Source organism: Jaculus jaculus, chromosome 1, assembly GCF_020740685.1.
Source record: "Jaculus jaculus isolate mJacJac1 chromosome 1, mJacJac1.mat.Y.cur, whole genome shotgun sequence".
In the NCBI taxonomy this organism is placed as follows: Eukaryota; Metazoa; Chordata; class Mammalia; order Rodentia; family Dipodidae; genus Jaculus; species Jaculus jaculus.
The window spans coordinates 105,110,575-105,133,540 of record NC_059102.1 but is presented as its reverse complement, the minus strand read 5'-3'; the positions used below and the strand labels follow the sequence as shown (position 1 = coordinate 105,133,540).

General features: G+C 51.0%; 1 protein-coding gene across 1 annotated transcript in view; it reads right to left on the bottom strand.

Annotated features, from left to right (window-relative positions):
* Positions 1–19,784, bottom strand: part of Glipr2 (GLI pathogenesis related 2) — a 28,228-nt gene extending 8,444 nt beyond the window's left edge. Inside the window, exons 1-4 of the mRNA XM_045142392.1 lie at positions 19,712–19,784; positions 4,309–4,417; positions 3,854–3,957; positions 2,146–2,223 (exon numbers count right to left, since the gene is read on the bottom strand). Coding sequence (XP_044998327.1) covers positions 2,146–2,223; positions 3,854–3,957; positions 4,309–4,417; positions 19,712–19,724 — 304 coding nt within the window. The 5' untranslated portion in view covers positions 19,725–19,784. The remainder of the gene's footprint in view (positions 1–2,145; positions 2,224–3,853; positions 3,958–4,308; positions 4,418–19,711) is intronic.
* Between the last annotated feature and the right edge of the window lie 3,182 nt (positions 19,785–22,966).

Here is a 22,966-nt window from a genome sequence, read left to right as displayed (position 1 = left end):
CTATCAAACAAAACAGCTCTTGACACCTTAAGGGGTGACAAGGCTCTGCCCACACACCCTTAATCACTCACTGCTCCCTCTGCCTCCCTCGGTGGTTAAGGTCATTCTCCCCAGCCTGGAGACCTACAGGCCCTAACTGGGTAAGAAATGCCTCAGTTCTGCCCACAGGGTTGCAAGAACCCCTGCCCAGCAGGGTGAGCAGTAAGCCACAGGAAATGGTGACTGTCTCCCAGAACATGTCACTTCCTGCTTCTGAAGAAACTCTCCAGAGGATCGGAGGCCCAGAGGGGCTCTCCTTGTAGGTGGGACTGTGGGGGGTGAGGACAGGGGAGGGAAGAGAACTCCTTTTCCGTTTCCCTGGTACCTCTGGTCAGACAGACTCACATCCCTTCTGATCCTGTTTTAGGTCCGGGGAGGGTCTGAGTCAATTCCGAGGAAAGGTGAGGGGGTGAAGCAGAGCACAGAGAGGCTGCCAGACTTTTATAAGCTACGCGTTTGCTCCTCACCCTGCAGAAGACCTCCAAGAAGAAGGAGGCTCCTCCCTGCATCTGAATCTGTCCTCAGAAGGTCCCCTAGAGGCCACCACTGTGTCTTTCCTCCTTGGACAGGCACAAAAATGAATCGATCCAAGTTCACACAACCAATAATGGCAAGATGAAATTCAGCTTTTCTACATCTCAGCCTCACCTGAACCGCCTATCAGAGCACAAAGTAAAGGGAAGTAACAGGAGAGGTGTGGCTGTGTAGGCAGGAAGGAGGTATGGGTGTGAAGGGAAGGGGGAGGATAAGACCAGCCCCACTTTTTCTTGGCTGCAGGGTAACCGGAGGGCAGGGGTGGGGCCAGCAAGGATTGTAGAAGTTTCGTTGCTGAAGAGCCAGGTGGGTTGCAGGCAGCAACCCCATAGGCAGGATGACCAGATAGTGCTAAGATACCAGGCATGAATTCCAGCTCAGCCTAGACTAGAGCAAGATCCTACCTCAAAAAACCAAGAAAGAAAAGAAATGCTAGTTCAGGAACAAAAAAAGTTAAAATTCAGGCTCCAGGTTGGGAAGATGGCTCAGCAGTTAAAGGGTGCTCGCTTGGGGCTGGAGAGATGGCTTAGCGGTTAAGGCACTTGCCTGCAAAGCCTAAGGACCTAGGTTTGACACCCCAGAACCCACGTATGCAGACGCAGAAGGTGACACATGCGCACAAGGCCACACGTGTACACAAGGTGGCACACGCATCTGGAGTGCGGCTGCCGTGGCTAGAGGCCCTGGTGTGCCAATTCTCTCCCTCTTTCTCCATCCCTCTCTCATAATAAAATAAAATAATGTACTTTTGAAAGGAACTTGCTTGTGTCGGGTGTGGTGGTACACACCTTTAATCCCAGCACTCAGAAGGAAGAGGCCACCCTGAGACTACCTAGTGAATTCCAGGCCAGCCTGGACTAGAATGAGACACTTAGTGGGGGGGGGGGGGGAAGGTGCTTGTTTTCAAAGCCTGCCAGCCCAAATTCAATTCCCCAGGACACGTAAAGCCAAGATATACAAAGTGGCATATGCATCTGGTATTCATTTGCAGCAACAAGAGGTGCTGGCACGCCTATACTCTCTTTGTATTTGCAAATAAATAAATAAATACGTTTTTGAGAGAGGGAGAATGGGCATGCCAGGGCCTTTCAGACGCTGTGAACAAACGTCACATGTCTGCGTCCCCTTGTGGGCATGTGTGGCATTGCATGCTTGCGTCACTGTTGGCCTCTGGCTATATTTGGGATCTGGAGAATTTGAACAGGAGTTCCTAGGCTTCGCAGGCAAGTGCCTTAACTGCTAAGCCATCTCTCTAGCCCATAAATAATACTTTTTAAAAATCCAGCCTCCTCAGGACACAAAGTAGGATGTGCAGAAGTTTTAACCAGGAGAAAGGACCAGTAGCCCAAGAGCTCTTACCTGAAAGGTACAGGTAAGGGATGCAGGAGGATGGGGGGACTGAGCAGGTGTTGGGGAAAGGACAGCTCTGCCCTTTGGGCAAGGTTAAACCAGAGAAATATGGCTAAGCCAATGGAGGAAGGAAATGATTAACTCTCTGAAGGTTAACTCCTCTCTGAAAGCAGATACCTAACCTGTAACCTGCCCAGGCTACTGATGGGCCCTGCCACTTACCAGTCCCCGAGGTGAAGCCAGGCTGCTGGAAGTTGTAGTTCTTGATTTCACTGTACCACCTATCAGCTACCTCCTTTCCTGTATGGAAAAGGGACCCTTGTGAACTCAGTGCCGGAGTCTACCCATTCTCCCACCAACCCTACAGCCAGACATCTAGAAAAGCACTGATGAGGTGAAATATATGGGCTGTTCCCTGGGGACTCTTGGCACTTGGACTTGTCCAAGCTGAAAAGAGAACCTTCATCATGTTGGGTCCTGGGATCACCTGCATTGGTGTCTCTCCCAGACACTGACTCACTGTGACATCCCGGCCAAGGTCTTCCCCTCTCTAGACCAATACAGTAAGAAGGTTGAGCACAGCGCACTCCAAGGCCTTGCAGTAATAGTCCAAGGCTTCCAGAAGACTCTGTGCTCATCCCACCCCAGGTCTGCTGCCACAGCAAGAAAAAATAGTAGGCCAAAGGTCGCTAGGGATGGCAGAAAGGCTCCTGCCTTGAACATCTGCTGGCCCTGCAGGCTGTGACATGTAAGTTTTTCTCTAGGGGCCTTGAACTCAGGGCAGCAAGTGTCAAGCATGAATTACCTGAGCACTTTGCTAAAACTTAGACTTGGTCTTTAGTAGGTTTGGGGAGGACCTGTGATTCTGTGTTCAAGTTCTCTGATGTTGCTGCTGGTTCATGCAGTACACAAAAGCCACACTTGGGGACCATTTACAGAAAGCCTGTGACCTGGGTCCTTCCTCAAATCAGTTCCTTGGTCTCTCTGGAGGAAAGACCCATGGACTTGGAAATCACCTTTCATCCCCCTCAGAGTAGAGATGGGGACCCAGGACTCAGAGGGGACAGTGTCATGGCGCTCAGGGATCCATCAGGAGACCAGAATGGAGCAGCATCTCCAGAGCCCGGATAAGGGCTCTTTCCACCCAGCACCCTGCTCCAGCCAGGAGAGGCCTCAGCCAGGACCCGGGAGGCATCTGCAGGCTGAGAAAGAGGCTCAGAGGGGGCTCTGGTTCAGCTGCGCTGGGGAAGCCAAGCACAGTGGGGCTCCCCCTGGAAGGCCCAGGGAACTTTCGACAAGGGAGCGTGTGAGTCATCCTCCCTCAGGATTTGGAGAAAGCTCCAGAGAGCATAACAACTCTCACTCTTTTTCCAAAAAAAAAAGCTCCTTAAGGACTTGTTGGAGCCAGAGAGCTCAAAAATGTGCACTCGCTGTGGCGGGATCATTTCATCACGGACCTTGGATGGAAGAATTGCCTTTTCCATTCTTTTTCTGAAATGAATAATGTTCTTTGCTGTCCTTTTTCCCTTGATTATTAAAGTAATACCACCACAGTGTAATTTAGAAAAAACGTGAAGAGTGTACAACGCCTGCCTCCCTAGCCGAGGGTGCTTTGGGAACTCCAGAATGAGGCTGAGCCTGTCCAGATGCTGGCTGGCCCCCGCACCCACGCCGCAGCCACGGGCTTCTGAAGGGATGTGGGTCAGTGTGACTCATCTCTGTTCCTGGCCATCAGCACCCGCCTGGCTCTGAGCCAGCCACTGAGGTCAGCCTGGGAGCAGATGCATGGAGCTTGGGTGTCCTCTCCCTTTCTCTTGCGGGAACCCCATGGCTGGGCCATAAAGAGTACACCCCCCAACCCCCGCAGGAGGGGTCTCCTGTCCCCTCCCCCCAGCTTGATCAAGGGGAGGGTGATGAAGAAGAAACCTACCCGTCTGATCGTAGGATGCCCATGCCAGGTTCTCCCCGCACTGACCGCGACTGGACTCTGGGCTGTGCTTGAGAATCCTCGTGCTGGCCAGAGCCTCCGAGTATCTGCCAGGGTCCATGTGTCTCTTCAGAGCAAGCCCAGCCCAGGACCTCCCAATGTTACCTCCCCACACACCTATGATACAGCTAAGCCTCCTTCCATGTTCAGGTTCACCTCAGAGATCTCAATTCTGCATAGCTTCTGGGTCCCCCGCCCCCCAGGCTCTGTTTTCAGAGGAGCACCCCAAAGCTCAGAGATGCAAAGGGACCTGCCTGGGAAGTGGCAGAGTGCCGCTGTGCAAGCCTGGCTGTATCTGAATCCCAAACCACAGTCCCTGCAAGTGCCCAGGGTCCCTGCAGGACTGTGGCGGTGGCCCCGTGGAGGGCCAGAGCTCCCGGGGTGCTGGGGGGACTCACTGCTGAGCTTCCTGGTTGAGCTTCTTGCAGAGCTTCAGCGGGGGGACTCCGTGCTGCGCGCGGTACTCATTGTGGGCCTGCAGGACCTCCTTGTTAAACTGTTTGGAAGCTAGAATGGTGGGGAAATGGAAAATAAGACTCACCAAAAGTATACGGACGTGCTTCGGAGCAATGGCCAGCTCAAGCTGAAGGACACACAGAAAGACTGCTGTTGGGCCAGAGAGATGGCTCAGCAGATAAGGTGCTTGTCTGCAAAGCCTAAGGGCCTGGGTTCAATTCCGCAGGACCCACCTAAAGCCAGATGCACAAGGTGGCACATGCGTCTGGAGTTCAGTTGCAGTGGCTTGGAGGCCTATTCTCTCTCTCTCTCTCTCTCTTTCTCTCTATCTGCCTCTTTCCCTCTTCTCTCAAATAAATAAAATATTTAAAAGAAAGACTGCTGTCCCCTTCCTGTACTCCAGCCAAATCTCTGATAACACCCTCGATGTCTCTACAGGTCAAAATTCCATGATTATGCAGGCCTTCTGGGCCATGTGGGAGATGTGAGCCTTTATTCAAGGCAATGAGAAGCAACTGCACCGGAGCGTAGGAATGAGCTGATTTGATTTGCGTTTCTGAAAGATGCTGCTGAGTGGTGGATGGAGGGCAGGGAAGGCGCAGTGGCCAGCCAGCCAGCAATAGCACTGCCGAAAGGAAATCTCCGGGGGAGACCGGATCCCTCAAACTGGACCCACGCAGTCTGGGAAGGGCTAGAACCAGGCGGCCAGGGAGAAACAGCCCAACTGTGACGAGCGGAGCCCACATTGGGTTGGTGAAAACAAGTCAGTGGGACAGAGATAAAGAAGATAAGGGCTGGAGCGATGCCTTAGACGTTGAGGTGTTTGCCTGCAAAGCCAAAGGACCCAGGTTTGATTCCCCAGGTCCCACGTTAGCCAGATGCACAAGGGGGGGCGCACGCGTCTGGAGTTTGTGTGCAGTGGCTGTAGGCCCTGGCACGCCCATTCTCTCCCTCTCTTCCCCTCTTTCTCTGTCAAACACATAAAATATTAAAAACTATTTAGAAAAAGAAAAGCGGATGAGAGCCCGTAGCACTGGGGAAGTGCAATCAGGGGAGCGCAGGAAAGGAAGTGGCGGGGATGGGGGAGGGGAGGATGCCATCGGTTGGGTCTGGCTGCAGTGAAGGAAGAGGTGAAGCTTATGCTCAACTGTATTATAAATACTACTTATTATTTATTTATTTGAGAGAGGGGGGAGGGAGGGAAAGGATGGGCACTATTGGGCACTGTTATAAACTCAAAAAACAAGATCCAGAGGACTGCGGTTAGGAAAACAGTAGGTGAAGCCAAGGTCAGTCAAGGTACTGAAGGCACAGAAACCATACCAATTTGGGTCTGAAATGGAACTCCTTCTATCTTACATCTTTCATCTATTCAATAGTTATCCCAAACCATCCATCAACTGCAAACAACCACATCACTCATCCATGCTCAGTCTATGCAACATCAAGCATCTGGGCCTCCAGTGCTCACCAGCCGCCACCCACTCAAGCCTAATCCACGCACCTGCTTTCTGAGCACCTCCTGCCCTCAAATCCAAACACGTGTAAGCAGACGGTAGTAGCAGTGTGATCAGTGCAGGTGATTATAGACACAAGAGAAACTTGGAGAACAACCTAGTAAGATCGGGGGATCACGAGGAAGGTAGTCCCTACTTTTGAGTCCCAAGGGTTTCTGGGCTAGCTTAGATTAACCTTACAAAGGTACTGAGCACCAGCTTTAGAAGTCTAGGGGTTCCTCCTTTGTGGATGTGGGGAGGCACCTACTGGGCTTCTGGAACTAGACTTTTGGTGGTGGTAGGAAGGGTGTATGATGGGGCATGAAGGAAGAGCCACAATCCTTCCCCTGCCCCAGGTCGCCTTTTCATCCAAGTGGAAGGAAGTGGCTTAAATGGCAGAGTCCTCCCCCCCTCCAAAAAAAATGCCGGGCATGGTGGCTCACGCTTTTAATCCCAGCACTCAGGAGGCAGAGGTAGGTGGATCTTCATGAGTTTGAGGCCACCCTAAGACTACATAGTTAATTCCAGGTCAGCCTGGACCAGAGAGAGACCTTACCTAGGGGAAAAAAAAAAAAATGCCAGGCGTGGTGGCTCATGCCTTTAATCCCAACACTCGGGAGGCAGAGGTAGGAAGATTGATTGCCTTGAGTTTGAGGCCACCCTGAGACTTCATTGTGAATCCCAGATCAGCTTGGGCTAGAGTGAGACCCTACCTCGAAAAACAAAAACAAAAGCAAAAAACAAAAACAAAGGCAGAGTCCTCTTGCCTATCCCACAGCCAATCCCACTGTATCCTGGACCTCCAAAGCAGCTTGCAGGGATCCTCTGAGGGGACCCCACTGGAAAGAGATGCTGGGCTTACCCTCAAGTTGCTCAGGGCTAGCTATAGGCAGGAGAGGGGAAGACCTGTGGGTTATGCCAGCAGTAGTTAGTAACTAAGGGCTTTCTGAAAAATTAAAGAGGAAATAGATGGACCATCAGGGTTCTGGGCTCCAGTACAGGAAAGGTCCAGTCGTAGGAATGTAGGATAGAGGTGGAGGGGCTGTGAACCCCAGACCTGTGAAGTATTGAGAAGCACAGGTGGGGCGATATGAACACAGGTAAGAGGTGAGAATCATATTAACAGTGACTTGGTATGAGGCAGGGCGAGGAACTGCAACCTGAAGTCCCAGGTCCTTGTGGCCAGAGATGGACCACACCCCTGTTGATATGAACGACAGATTTCAGGTCTCTGGGGGTGGGAGGAAACCAAACCAAGAAGTGGTGATTCATGAGTGCAGTTTCAGGTTTGCAAGGTGAAAAAGTCCAAGAGCTGCTTCACAACAATGGGAGGCATAAATGGTTCCAGTGGTGCATTTTACAATAAGTGTTTCATGTCTGGCATGCTAATGTGGCATCTGGGATATCAAATCACCAGGGCTTTCAAAACCACAGGGGATGGCAGGAGCCAGAGCAACTCCTGAGCACCAGATGGGGTCTCTTTCTCAGTAGGCTAAGGATATAGAGGGTAATGTGGTGGCCAGAACCACAGGCTCCTGGGCAGTGGTTGCGCCACCCAGCCTGAGCCCTGCCTTGCATAAGAGACAGAGGAGATCTGAAGTGTGTTCAGAGGCTCAAAGCGGGGCGAGGGGTGGTTGTATACATTGGGTTTTCATACTGGAACTAAGGCAGTGGGGATCTCTGATGAACGCTGGGGTCCCATAAGGCAAAGTTGGAGGAGTAGAAATGGCAGAATGATAGATTTTAGCCCTCCTTCCCCCTGCCTCTCCTCTCCTTCCTTTCCTTCCTTCTTTCTTTCCACAGAGTCTCACTCTAGCCGCAGTTGACCTGGAATTCACTTTGTAGACCAGGATGGCCTTAAACTCACAGTAATTCACCTACCTCAGCCTCCCCAGTGCTGCTATTACAAGTGTGAGCCATCATCCTTGATGCTCTCTCTCTTTTTGATTTGTCAAGGTAGGGTCTCACTCTAGCCCGGCCTAACCTTGAATTCACTATGGAGTCTCAGGGTGGCCTCAAACTCACAGCAACCCTCCTACCTCTGCCTCCTGAGTGCTGGGATTAAAGGTGTGCACCTCCACGCCCAGCTATTCTCCTTTTTAAAATCTTTGTGTGTGGGGCTGGAGAGATGGCTTAGCGGTTAAGCGCTTGCCTGTGAAGCCTAAGGACCCCGGTTTGAGGCTCAATTCTCCAGGACCCACGTTAGCCAGATGCACAAGGGGGCGCACGCGTCTGGAGTTCGTTTGCAGAGGCTAGAAGCCCTGGCGCGCCCATTCTCTCTCTCTCTCCCTCTATCTGTCTTTCTCTCTGTGTCTGTCTCTCTCAAATAAATAAATAAATAAATAATTTTAAAAAAATTTTAAAAAAATCTTTGTGTGTGTATGTGTGTGTTCATATGTGTGAGTGTGGGCACACGTGTGCCATAGTGCGTGTCTCCTGACCCCATCTCCTATCTCGCAGCAGGAGAGTTGGAATTACATACACTACTGCAAACAGCGTTATATGGGTTCTGGAGACCCAAACTTAGGTGCATATGCTTGCACAACAAGCGTTTAACCACGGAGCCATCTCCCCAGCCGCCTCTTTCTCGCAGCCAGTGCTATTAAGAGTTTTAAGGGTATAAGCTGGGGCTTGGGTGACCCTAACAAGCAAGGCTCTGCCGCCCAGCCTCGGTACTACAGTTAGAGACAAGTAATTGTGAAAAGCAGAGAAAGCCTTGTTCAAGGTGGCCACCTCGGGAGAGGAACAAACAAAGGGGTCCAGGAACCTTCCAAGACTGCCTTCCAGGGACTGACATGTGGCTTAGGGTTCAGTGAGGGCAGGGGGTATGCCCTGCTCAGCAGTCCCGGTGAAGGTGTGGTCCAGTACATGCATCAGTTACCCATGTTGACTGACTTAGCATTGTTTCAACTGCTGGCTCCAGGTCTGTCCTGCAAGTTGCCAGCACTGCGTGAAATATCTTCCTGGAAGACAAGTTCCTTCTCTGGCTCGCACCAGACTTCTTCCCCCAGCAAGAGACTCCTGGGGAAATTCCAGTTCCTAGGGTTCCATTGTCGCAATAGTCTGACAGCAGCAGGGAGGAGCCTAAGTGTCGTTTTAGAGTACCTTAAGTCCTGGACAAGATGGTATAACAACTTTTTTGAAGATTAACAGGCAGCCCCTCACAAGGTGGTGAGCTCTCTAACACTGGGGCATGCAAGCAGGCGGGCCCCAGGTCGGGTCCCTTCAGACGGGGGTGAGGAAGGTCAGATGAAGAACTGACCTCAGCCGTCGCAGCGTCTCCTAAACTTCAATAAGGAGCCAGAGTAATCAAAACAAGGGTTGTTTAGGGACACATGGTCACAGTGAAGTCCCCCTATCTGAGTGAGAGGTATGGCCAGGCCCATCCTGAAGACCCTTCCAATTCCCATACCTCAGGCAGGCCAGGCGATGTGGTGGGTCACCATGAGATGCCTGAGACTCAGTGGCATGTGCAATGGAGTCCCAGAGGCATCATGGAAAGCACCCAGGAGACAGTGCTGCTTGGTCAGGAGATAGCAGGCTGAAGGCCCAGAGGAGCCAGGGTTGAGGGCAGAGGGTGGATGGCTCGGGCAAGGCCAGTTTATAGCAGCCTGAGTATTGGGATCAATCTGTATGGAAACCTATGCAGCTGGAGGCCCTTCAGGCTCCTAGACAGCGGGACGTATAAGGCTGCCAGAAACTAGGTCACCGCTCTAACAGAATGTGGGAAATTGGAAGGGATGAAAGTGAAAGTTGCTATGCCCAATGAAAGGTCAGAGCTCAGAAGCTGATGCCAGGCCTTGGCTCCGCCGCCCCAACAGGCCAGGCTCCCTGAGCCGGCGCCTCAGCAAAGGGTCAAGAGGTCTTTTGTGTGTGTGTGTGTGTGTGTGTGTGTGTGTGTGTGTGTGTGTGTGTGTGTGTGGCAGGGGAGGCGGTTTTCCAGGTAGGGTCTCACTCTAGCTCAGGCTGACCTGGAATTAACTCTGTAGTCTCAGGGTGGCCTTGAACTCATGGTGATCCTCCTACCTCTGCCTCCCGAGTGCTGGGATTAAAGGCGTGCGCCACCACACCCGGCCAAGAGGTCTTTTTGTAATCAGCAGGGGAACCCTTCCTTGACTCCCCTCTGACAGCCTTGGCCCCTCAGCCACCCAATGGGCTGTCCTAGGCGTCTCCTCCCACCTCGGCAGCCAGTCCTTCAGGTGGTTTCCCTAAGCAGGACATGAGGCCAGAGGCAAGTTATCAGTAGTGACCACACCCAGCCAGAGGCACACCCAACCGGTGCAGAAAAGCCCTAGAACACAGATAAAGGAAAGGCAAAGTAGCCCCCCCCCCCCCCCCCCCCCCCCCCGCCCCTCAGCTACCCCACTTCCCCACAACAGTGGAAAGGTAAGTTTTCATTTGGTAGGAGGGGAAGATAGGCCCATGCTTCATCCTGCTTGTCTGCTGCTGGGACTCTGGGTGCCCCCCTCTCGACCTCTCACCAGCTGGTGCCACTTTCATGACTAGGAACATACAGCTGGCAGGCTCCCACACCAGTCCTGGGGTGCCATCAAGAGAGATGTGGATCTAAAGTAAGGCCTGGTTCAGACCCCCAACCCCACCCCACAGCCCATGAGTCACCAAAGGCAATGAGAGAAGTGTCACACAGGAGACGATCAGGCTCTGAGGACAGCTGAGCTGAGCAGCAGGAGATAAAAGACCCCAGACCGACAGCTGCCCCAGAAACCTGAAGGGAGAGAAGGGGGCAAGGAAGCGGAAAGGGCTAGGATTTCTCAAGAGCCTCCTCCTAGCTGAGGCCCTCAGAGCAGGTCTTGCCTGAATCTGTGATTGTGACCAGAGTTCTAGGCTTCTGGAAAACAGCAGGGCTTTCTGGGTCAGGGAGCAGCGCAGGGCAGGCTGTCTGAGGGGGCGCTAGGTAGGACATTTGAAGTAGGGCTGCTCTGGGGGTGGTAAGACTTTCGAGAGGCCTGAGGGCTGTGGAAGGGCTCTGAAATCTAGTCTCAGCCCCACAGCAGTTTCTTGGTGGATGGGCTCCTCCCTCAGCCTCCTCTCTGAGGTCTCCCACTCATTGCCCTCTCCTGACTTCTCACAGAAAAGGCCACGACAGTCAATGTCCACCAAGGCAGGCACTATAAATAGGCCCCTTTTGTTCCCTTGGCAAGAGGCTGGGAAGCAACTTGTCTTTAGGGCAAAAATTGATCTTATCTGTTTATGAAGAAGAAAGAGTGGAAAGTAGATAACTGAGGGAAATTTTTTTAAAGCATCTTTCAGTTCCTCCCAACCTAGACATTTGTTCAGTGAACAAATGAATGAGATACGCCAGGTACAGTGAAGGCAGGAAGACACGGTTTCTCCTTTTGCTGCACGTGGAGAAGCAAGCAACTGAGGCAGTACATGACTTGATGGAGGTCACCCAGCGAGTCCAAGTTAGAGCCAGACCTAAGCACACTGCTTGCCTCTCTCCTGCCCTGAATATCTTATACATTTTACACACAACTGCTTCTTTTCCTAATGGCAAGACTAAGCAAAAAGGGGGGGCTGGAGAAATGGCTTAGCAGTTAAAGCACTTGCCTACCAAGCCTAAGGACCCAGTATCCACGTAAGCCAACCATACAAGTAAGTATCTGGAGTTCATGTGCAGTGGCTGGAGGCCCTGGCACACTCATTCTCTCAGCCTCTCTTCTCTCTATCTTTGCTTGCAAATAAATAAATAAATGGTAGGAGGATCTCCATGAGTTCAAGGCCAACCTGAGACTCCACAGTGAATTCCAGGTCAGCCTGAGCTAGAGTGAGAGCCTACCTCAAAACAAAACAAAGCACGCCAGATGTGAGGTAGGAGGATCACCTTGAGTTCAAGGCCACCCTGAGACTACATAGTGAATTCCAGATCAGCCTGGGCCAGAGTGAAACCCTACCTCGAAAAACCAAAAACCAACCCAAAACAAAAAAAGAAGCAAAAGCGTTAGTTGCCTATGAGAACAAGAAATCCATTTCCTGGAGCGATGACCTCATCTGGGTAGCCTCCTCTCCCACAGATGACCAGGCTGACATGTCCTTGAGTGCTGAAGCTGCCAGGCAGGGGACAGCACTTGCTCTAGCTCCAGTCCTTTTGTGGCACTGGGGTTGCCTGGAGCATGCCCCTGCCTTGCCAGCCTCAGACTTCACTCTGTATGCAAAGGAGAACAGCTGCAGTTTCCAAAACGCCTTCAAGCAGTGAAATTCTTCCCATGTGGTGGGTGTCAAGAAAATAAACAGATGGAACTAGAGCTTGTGGGGGGGGTGCCCTGGCTGACACAGCTTCTCCCTGCAGAAGCCCCGGGAGCCCACTCAATAGAAAAGCTCTGATGAGGTGGTCCCCAAACAGCTTCTGCTCTTCTATCCTTCTGGTAGTAGGAGACGTGTGTCCTGGGACATCAAGATTCTCGGAGATGATCAGAGAGTTGTGGAGGTCCCCACAGGCCCGAGACTCGCCGGGAAAGAAGGGTCAGAGGTGGGGGCATGTGGTTAGTGTGCTGTGGAAGACAGCATACAGTTGTAAAGTAGCCCCCCCTCCCCCAGCACACACACATGCACCTTTTTTTTTTTTCTGAGGTAGGGTCTCACTCTAGTCCAAGCTGACCGGGGAACTCACTATGTAGTCTCAGGGTGGCCTCGAACTCACAGCGATCCACCTACTTCTGCCTCCCAAGTGCTGGGATTAAAGGCGTGTGCTACCACACCCGGCTACCCCCCCCCCTTTTTTTTTTTTTTTTTTTTTTTGATTTTTCAGGGTAGGCTCTTACTCTGGCTCCAGGCTGACCTGGAATTCACTATGTAGCTTCAGGTTGGCCTAGAACCCTCAAATTCACTGCAGGCGATCCTCCCACCTCTGCCTCCTAAGTGCTATGATTAAAGGGGTTTTGGGTCACCACACCTGGGCCCCTTCTTTTTTTAATTTTAATTTTTTTTTTTGAGGTAGAGTCTCGCTCTATCCCAGGTTGACCTAGAACTCACTCTGCAGTCTGAGGCTGGTCTTGAACTCAGTGGTCCTCCCACCTCTGCTGGGGTTAAAGGTGCGCACCACCACGCCCGGCTGGAAAGTCCCTTGACTGAATTCACTTACTTCTCCATGAGCTTGGACAAGACACGTGGATTACATACATTTATACAATGGGCTGATAATAACAGCTCCAAAGAAAAGGCTGGTAACGGCAATTGCCTAGCTCCATGCCTGGCATGAAATAGGAGCTTAATGATTAGTAATCAGTATTATTTAGCGCTCATGTTCACTGATCCGCTGGCTTCCTCTATCCCAGCACACTTGTTGAGCCCTGAGGCTTGACAGGAAGACCACCAGGGTTGGGAGTCGGCCTTGGGGTCTAACCACACTGGCCCGATTAGCCTGCAGTGGTTGTGCGCTGATTTGATGCTCACTTTCTCCACAGAGCTCTGGGGCGTCTCTGAGGTTTAGCATGAAAAAGAGACCATTTGGGCTGTGAGGAAGAAACTGAGGCCCAGAAGCGGTCACTGATTCCTCAAGCTGGTCTTCTTGGAGCCATACAGAGCCCTGTGTGGATGGATACACCCGCTACCTGCCCTGCAGGCTATACTGGTGACCTGGAATTTCAAGGTTGTGTCTGTGCAAAAGGCTCACTGGGTGTGGGTCACCTGGAAAAGTCACATTCTCTTAGGGGCCCTAGAAAGAACCAGACATAGGACTATGAGGGACCTAGGCCCAGACCTGGCTTCTGGAAGGTCCTTGGGTATGAGGTATGTGGGGTGACACCTGACTCTACCAGCTCTAACACACTTTCTGCTCTCAGCAGGGTCTAAGCGATGGGGGAGCTGAGAGCAGCAAGTGTATGAGGTGCAGTCTTAGGGATCTTATACCCAGATCCGGGCCTTTGACCTTCCCTTCATTCTCATCAAGTAGCCACCATATCAGCTCAAGGCTACCCTCCGCGGATTTACCCTTCTCCTCTCCAGCCCCAACCCTTGCTCTAGGCCACAGCTCCTTAAATAGTGTGTCGTGACCCCATGTGGAGTGGCATAACTGAACGTAGGGGTCATGAAAAGTTTTGGCAACAGTAAAAGTTTACTAGCTGGGCACAACCACCAAAACTTAACTCAAAATCTAACGCAGCAGTGAATCTGAGGGGTTGCGGCAGGACTTGACTGTGTTACGAGGCACAGCTTCACTCCAGCCTCAGTTTCCAAGGGCATAGCACCGCACAGGCTGTCACACTGGGCAGTGCCAAAGGACACGGCCTGAAAGACGTGGGCTCAGCTCCCAGGCTCACGCAGGCTATGAAGTGCACGTTCCCATTTGCTGTTGTTACAGAAACAGACCTAATATTTTCCTACTGTCACTCCTCAGCAGGTAAGTATTAGATTAGTGTATCTTTGCATTGCAGCATGTCTGAATGTTTGATTCCCCCCCACCCTGGTCTTTTATTTATTAATTAATTTATATATATATATTTTTTTCTTTTTTTTTTTTTTTTGGTTTTTCGAGGTAGGGTCTCACTCTGGTCCAGGTTGACCTGGAATTAACTCTGTAGTCTCAGGGTGGCCTCGAACTCACGGCGATCCTCCTATCTCTGCCTCCCGAGTGCTGGGATTAAAGACGTGAGCCACCATGCCCGGCTTATTTTTATATATTTTTGTTTTTTGTTTTTCTGGGTTTTTTTTTTTTTTTTTTTTTTGGCTTTTTGAGGTAGGGTCTCGCTGTAGCCCAGGCTGACCTGGAATTCACTATGAAGTCTAAGGGTGGCCTTGAACTCATGGTGATCCTCCTACCTCTGCTTCCCAAGTGTGGGATTAAAGGTGTGCGCCACCATTCCAGGCTTAACAACATATAATAATATAATAAACAACATCATGTGTTGGTAATCTTTTTTCCTTCATCCCTGCCCCCATTCCGCTGGGACCCTCCTCTGTGGGGTTGCAGGTATTCTCCATGGGGTTGTGGGAGCAGCAGTCAGTTTTTTTTGGGGGGGGGGAGTCAACCTCTGTGAATGTCTCAGCCTGTGGCTCTTACATTCTTCCCATCTCCTCTTCAGAATGTTTGATTTTAAAAATTGCTGTTTGAGGGCTGGAGAGATGGCTTAGCGGTTAAACGCTTGCCTGTGAAGCCTAAGGACCCCGGTTCGAGGCTCGGTCGGTTCCCCAGGTCCCACGTTAGCCAGATGCACAAGGGGGCGCACGCGTCTGGAGTTCGTTTGCAGAGGCTGGAAGCCCTGGCACGCCCATTCTCTCTCTCTCCCTCCATCTGTCTTTCTCTCTGTGTCTGTTGCTCTCAAATAAATAAATTAATTTTTAAAAATTGTAAAAAAACTTGCTGTTTGAGGGGCTGGAGAGATGGCTCAGCTGTTAAAGTGCTTGCATGCAAAGCCTAACATTGGGGTTCAATTCCCCAGTACCTACATAAAGCCAGATGGACAAGGTGGCACATGCATCTAGAGTCCGTTTGTAGTGGCTGGAGGCCCTGGTGGCACCCATTCTCTCTTTCTTTCTCTCCTCTCTCTATCTCTTAGCTTGCAAATAAATTTTTAAAAAATTTTTTAGTTGCTGTTTGAGCCAGGTGTGGTGGCAGATGCCTTTAGTCCCAGTACTCAGGAGGCTGAGGTAGGAGGACTGCTTTGAGTTTGAGGCCAGCCTGGGACTACAGAGTAAGTTCCAGGTCAGTCTGGGCTACAGCAAGAGCCTACCTAGAAAAAGAACAAACAAAAAATTGCTGTTTAGTTACTCACTTGAGTGTCATAAAAAAATGGTTCAAGGGCTGGGGATGTAGCTCAATGGGAGAAGTGCCCAACATGTACAAGGCCCTGAATTTAATCCCTAGTACTGAAAAAAAAAATCATTGAATGTTTGAATCATTCAGAGTAGAACAGAATTTCCAAATATTTCTGAAATGGCCTTAAACACACTTCTGCCATTCTGTGTTACATATTTGCAGAAAATGTCATTCTCAGTGCTGATGATTACAAAATCAAAATATTGGTCAACTCTGAGAAATGCTGAAGACATTCTACATTCGGCAGTAGCAAACATTCAGCCAAGAATCAATTTAAAAAAATTATTTAGTTATTTGAGCTAGAAAGAGGCAGATAGAGGAAATGGGTGTGCCAGGGCCTCCAGTCACTGCAAATGAACTCCAGATGCATGTGTTGCCTTGTGCATCTGGCTTATGTGGGTCCTGGACAATCGAACCTGGGTTCTTTGGCTTTGCAGGCAAGTGCTTTAATCACTAATCCATCTCTCTAGCTCAAGATTTTTTTTTTAAGAGAGAGAGAAAGAGGTGGGGGAGGGGAGAGAATACCAAAATGCCATCTCTCTAGTCCCCAAGATTTAATTTTTTTTATGTAAAACTAAGCAAACACATACATTTCATTAGTAGTTAAATTTGCTTTTTCCTTTAATAAATGGGCAAGTTAATATATACCAAAGAGTTGTTTAAAATACATTTTTGCTTTTAGGTAGGGTTTTATTGTAGCCCAGGCTAACCTGGATCTCACTCTGTAGTCCCAGGCTGGCCTTGAACTCCAGACATCCTTCTAACTCTGCCTCCTAAGTGCTGGGATTAAATTGCGTGTACCATCTAGCTTGGCTTTATTTATTTATTTTGCGAAGTCAGGTCTCGATCTAGCCCAGGCTGACCTGAAATTCACTAGGTAGTCTTAGGCTAGCTTCGAACTCATAGTGATCCTCCTACCTCTGCCTCCCAAGTACAAGTGCTGGGTGGGATTAAAGGCGTGCACCACACACCCAGCTTAATTTTTTTTTTTAAGACAGTGTCTCATGTACTCTAGGCTGGCCTCAAACTCACTATGTAGTTGAGTGAGGATGAATTTGAATTTTTCTATGGTTTAAAAACAATTTATTTGAGAACACCAGAGACTGAGAGGAAGGGAGGGAGGGGTAGGGAGGGAGAGAGAGAGAGAGAATGGGTGCATTAGGGCCTCCAGCCATTGCAAAAGAACTCCAGATGCATGGGCCACCTTGTGCATCTGGCTTACGTGGGTACTGGAGAATCGAGCCTCAAACGGGGATCCTTAGGCTTCATAGGCAAGAGCCTAACCACTAAGCCATCTCTCCAGCCCGAATGTGAAATTTCGATCCTCTTGCCTCCAAGAACTGAGTGCTGGAAATACGGGTTGTGCCATCAGGCCATGGTGAGAATCAAACACAGGGGCTGGTGTGTGCTAGGCAAGTGCTACCAACTGAGCCACATCACCAGCCCTGAAATAAAGTTATGATTCGTTATCAATAAATATTTGACTTGCATATCTATTTTATAAACCTATAGACCTGGAATTGTGTAAACATTTCTTAGGTGGCAAGGGGTAGTGAGTAGAAATGTAATAGAGCCAGTCTCCCCACCCCCAACTTTCATCCTGCCTCCACCCTGCCCCAGCCCCCAAAATAAAGCTTGAATTCCCAAATGCCTCTTAGGACTGACCACCTCTTCCAGAAGTCTTTTACTGGCCTCTGGAAGGTCTTATACCTTGGATCACTGCCCACCTCCTACCAGAGGACTAGGAAGCCTATCTTTCCCCAAGCCAGCTTCCCTTATTCACCATCCAAATGAACATTTCTAAGGCAAGGATCATCCCTCCTCAAGCAGGATCCTTAGCTTGGAAGCAACGACAGATAGTGGGAAAGGGAGAGACCAGTGAATTGGTGGAAGAATGAGAACACAAGTGAATATTAACAGTTCTAGGGGCTGGAGAGATGGCTTAGTGGTTAAGCGCTTGCCTATGAAGCCTCAGGATCCCAGTTCGAGGCTCGATTCCCCAGGACCCATGTTAGATGCACAAGGGGGTGCACGCGTCTGGAGTTCGTCTGCAGTGGCTGAAGGCCCTGGCGTGCCCATTCTCTCTCTCTAAGTGCCTCTTTCTCTCTGTCTGTTGCTCTCAAATAAATAAATAAACAAAATAAAAATAAAAAAAAACAGTTCTAGAAACTATGTCATAGGGAAACAACACATTATTAACACGGAGCTTTTGGACATTTCTGGATTCTCTCCTAAGTCCACAGAGATGAGAGTCAGTGTCTCCAGTAAAGATCTCAAAATGTCTTCCTTCTCACATCTGCCATAGTTGGCTCCATCACTACCCATCCTTTTTTTTTTTCAAGGCAGGATCTCACTCTAGCCCAGGCTGACCTGAAATTCACTCCATAATCTCAGGGTGGCCTTCAACTCAAGGTGATCCTCCTACCTCTGCCTCCATGCTGGGATTAAAGACATGCACCACCATGCCAGCACATCTTGTTCTTTTAATTACAGGACAACCTCTTGTATCATGTTTACACTTCTTTCAAAGGAGCTTAGAGATATGGGGACCATGACCATTGTACAGATAAGTAAACTGAGGCATGGAGGAGGAAGGAGCCTTGCTCAGTATCACATAGCAAGTGATTAGCAGGGCCAGGGCTAAAAACCAGACCTGGTGTTAGAGCCTGAGGAAATGAGGGAAGGTTAAGTACGTGATGTGCCACGTACACCCAGTCTCTTGGAGTAAGGCCTTGGAGGACAGATCCTAGAAGGGACCCAGCCTTTCTCATCTCAGACTGACAACCAACCTCATCAAGACAGGACTTCTGAGCTTGGCTCAATAGTTGTTCCTTCAATACAGTGAGGCAGGAATGGCAATGTGATATAAAGACACCTCCCGTGGCCACGAGTAAGAAGTACAAAGGGAGCTGGAGGGATGGCTTTTTTTGCCTGCAAAGCCAAAGGACCCAGGTTCAATTCCTCAGGACTCACATAAGACAGATGCACAGGTGGTGCATGCATCTGGAGTTTGTTTGCAGCCCCTGGAGGCCCTGGTACACCCGTTCTCTCCCTCCCTCAAATAAATGAATAGATCAAAATAAAATATTTTTTTAAAAAAGAAAGAAGTCTGAAGGAAGCAGTTCTACTGCCCAACAAGAAGTCCCATGCAGGAGTGGCAACAAATTATACATGGGAGTGGCAGTCCCTGGGGACAAGGTGGGGGTGGGGATCCAGGCGGGGCTCTCCACTGAGGAGTTAAGCATAGAAGGACTGGCAGACTTGTCCAGCTGGGTGTGTGTGTGTGTGTGCACGCGCGCGCGCGCGCACGGCGGGGAAGGAGAGTGGGGGTGAGCTGCTTAGTGACAACCAGGAGAAGTTCCTGCCAGCCAGCACAACTTCAATGTGCAGCAAGGGGTGGTGCCCCACGGCTAGGGGTTCTGGCAATGGGATGGAAGGTGGAGCGACAGGAGGAGATCTGAGTTTCAGAAACTTTCCCCGACAGCCACGGTAGTGAGGATGGGCAGTAGGAGGTCAGAAATAAAGATAAAGATAAATGCATGGCATTTGGCCTGGAACAGGGAGGCTCGTGGGGGGGGGGGGGAAGCAGGCGCTGGCAAGATGAAAAGGATGCTCAGAGCTGTCCTTCTAGAGCGTTTGAATGAGGCAAGCTGCTTTGCAGCCAGCGATCCTGACACAGTCGGGTGTCTTTTTCCAACCGTAACTTTGTCCTCTGGAAACAAAGCAAAGCCACGCCTTGGCCCAACGCAGCGCGCTATCCCCCACCAGGGCCTGGAAACCCTCCCTGACGCAATCTCTGACTCGCAACCCGGGGACCCTGCCTCGGTTTCCCCTTCTCTCCCCTAATCCTGGTGTCCTCCCCATCACCTCTGCTTCCTGGTTAACCTGGAGAGTGTCCGCGCTGAGCCTTCGGATCGCTTTGCCCCGCGAGCTCTGCATCCCGTACCCCGGGGTCCCGAGGCCCGGGAAGGTGACGGTGAGGGTCTCGGACCCCAGGATCTGGAGCCGGCCCCCCACTCTCCATACAGACACACTCACATGCCCCCCGGGGCCAGGCGACGCGCGCTCACCTACCTGACTTGCCCATGGCCGGCTCTGCGCGCTCCGGGGCTCGGGCGGCTGCTGCGCGGCGCTGCGCTCGGTGGCGGGTCGGGGGCGCGGGCCGTGGTCAGGAGGGGGCCGGGCTGTCGCAGCCCCTCCCCCAGCGCCGCCCGGCCCCCCGCCTTATAAGGCAACAACAGCTGCCGGCGGAGACGCCCTGGGGCCACCCCGAGAACCCTGGGGCCGGAGGACTCCCGCCGCTGCCCGGAGCGCTCCAGGCGTGGGCGCCGAGCCCGGGGCGCAGCGTGGCGGCCCGCAGCCGTCCCTCCCTCCCTTCCTCCCGGAGCGAGCCGGACGCCGCAACTCCATCGCCACCGGTTGACCAGCCCCGCTGGCCTCGATGCTCACAGTCGCCTCCGGGTGGGACGGTTCCGGCCGGCGCCACCAGGGGTCGGTACCCTCCCGGCCCCAGTCACCCAACAGACACGCAGGTCCCCAGGGTGCTCCTTCCTCTCCCCAGGGGCGCCACGCCCAGTTCACCCGCAGGCGATGCGCGCTCAGGTTGGAAGGATTACACTTGTCAACTCTCCCGGGCCAGCTGCCCCCCCCGCGGGAGGCGCCTTCAATCCTGCTCGCCTGTGCCAGCTGGAGCCTCTTCTCCTATCAGACCAAGTCAAATACCCGCTCCTGAAGCCTGGTGAAGGCTGCAGATCGGTCCCCTCACCTCCAGGGCTTGTAACCCCCTGCTCCGGCCAAAGCTGGAATTTCCGAATTCTCCAACCACGCTCCTGGATCTGCTCAGAGTGCCCGGTCCCTCAGCCTGGCACGTGTCTCCTCCCTATCCTCTGGGAGGTGGGGCAGTTTTCTCAACTGATCTCTGGGCAGTCCGCCTCTGGCCTTGGGGAGACCCTGTCCTTGTCGTGGGGGGGTGTCCCCATGACTGTGTGAGAAGTGCATTGTCTTAACTCACCCGTGCCAGCCTCCCCTACCAAAACTCTCCACAGAGCCAGGGGCTCTGGAAGCTCTCGTGGAAGATTAGAATTGAAAACTTTTTAATAAAGGAGCACCGAGGTGAACTAACTGTTCTACTGATTGCAAGGGCAGAATTTGTTAATACGTGCATACAGTTACTTTTGATTTTTCTTTGCTTTTAGAGGTTTTTATTGTTGTCTTTAAATATTTTTCTTCTTGTTTTTTTAACGAACTCTAGATTCATGAACCACCTTGTGTGGCGAATCAATCATGAGTTCTTGACTTTGCAGGTAGACGCCTTAACCGCTAAGCCATCTCTGCAGCCCCTATTTTTTTTTTTTTTTTTTTTACTTTTGTTTTGTTTTGTTTTCGAGGTAGGGTCTCACTCTGGCCCAGGCTGACCTGGAATTCACTTTGTAGTCTCAGGGTGGCCTTGAACTCATGGTGAGCCTCCTACCTTTGTTTCCCAGTGCTAGGATTAAAGCCACCACACCCGGCTCTATTTATTTATTTGTTTTTAATTTTTTTGAGAGCAGCAGAGAGAGAGAGAGAGAGAGTGAGTGAGGGGGGGGGTGCAGATAGATAGAGAATGGGTGCTCCAGGGCCTCTAGCTACTGCAATGGAACTCCAGATGCATGTGCCCTTTTGTGCATTTGGCTTATGTGGATCCTGGGGAATCGGGCCTCAAGCTGTGGTCCTTAGGCTTCACAGGCACCAGCTTAACTGCTAAGCCATCTCTCCAGCCCCCTTTTTTACATTTGTGTGTGTGTGTGTGTAACTATGTACTAGGATCTTCTGTGTCCACATGTACCACTTTTTGCATCTGGCTTTACATGGGTGCTGGGGAATAGAATCCAGGCCTGCAGGCTTCGTAAGCACGTGCCTTTCATGGCGGAGCCATCTCCCCAACCCCTTTTGTTGTTTTGAGACAGAGTCTTGCTATGTAGCCCAGACTAGCCTCAAACTCAGTGTCCTCCTGCACTCAATCCTGATCCCAAGTGCTGGGATTATAGGTGTATGCCCAGACAAAATTTGTAATATTAAGGACCTGGGATAGCAGTACAGCTGGGCACTGCCTTGCCTATTCCTTCCCCTCTGCCCATCAATTATACATACTGTATTTTAGTACTTTCAAATGGGTAGAGTGGGTCATACTGGTGTCCACTCTGACTCAAAGGGAACTTCTGGTGCTGGGTGGGGAATCTAAATCCATTTGTTAGGTACCTGCTCCAATTTGCTAACAAATTCTCATTGTATTAATCAAATGAACTCAGGAAGAATTCTATATTGCACCTGGAATCTCTAGAAGGCAAATTCTAAGGAACCAAAAGGACAGCTAATCTGGCTCCATCAAGTCTCATGTACTATTTGTTCAGAGGTAAGTCCTGGGGGTTGAGAGGGCCTATGTCAGGGCAGAGCCAAAGTACCGATGCCTTTGTTGAATCTGTGGGTGGCATACTACGGACTCTGAGCTGACCTCAGCAGGAGACATGTAGACAGTGTGCTGAGTAGACTTACGGAAGTTCTAAAGCTAATCTCTAAGGGGGTCTGAGGGAGGCACTGCCCAGGCCAGCAGAGACGGACAGAGACAAGCCATTACAAAGGTCAGACACAGAGAGGAGTGATGGGGCTAGAGAGATGTCTTCGTGGTAAGGCTTTTGCTGGCAAAGCCACAGGACCCAGGTCTGGTTCCCCAGGACCCACATACAGCCAGATGCACAAGGTGATACATGAGTCTGGAGTTTGTTTTGCAGTGGCCGGAGGTCCTGGCATGCTCATTCTCCTCTCTCTACCTGCCTTTTTCTCTCAAATGAATAAATAAAACATTTTTTAAAAAAGAGGTGTAATAGACCCAATTTTTTTCACTTAGTCTGGCCCTGAACTTGCTATGTAGCTGAGGATGGCTTTCAGCACCTTTTCCTCCTGCCTCCACCTTCTAACCAATGTATCCTATTGTGTTTGATTTATGTGGTGGTTTGAATGTAAAATGTTCCCAATAGCCTCAAGTGCTTATGGTTAAGTCTTTTGCTTAGTACCCAGCTGGTGGAGGGGGCCGTTGGGAGGTGGAGCCTTGCTGGAGGAGGTGTGTCACAGGGACAGAACCTGAGGTGTATTAGCTCAGCTGGTAGGACAAGATGTGATGCCAGCCTCTGCCATGTTTTCCCTAGCAGGATGACGCACCTGTTGGCTCATTTGGCCTGGCTGGCCAAATATAAGGCTTGCAGTGTCCACTGTTGAGTATCTCCACTGGTGATTTCTCTCTCTCCCATTGACCTGCATGCAGCATGGCTTTCCCCAACTTTCTGTCAGCTGGTC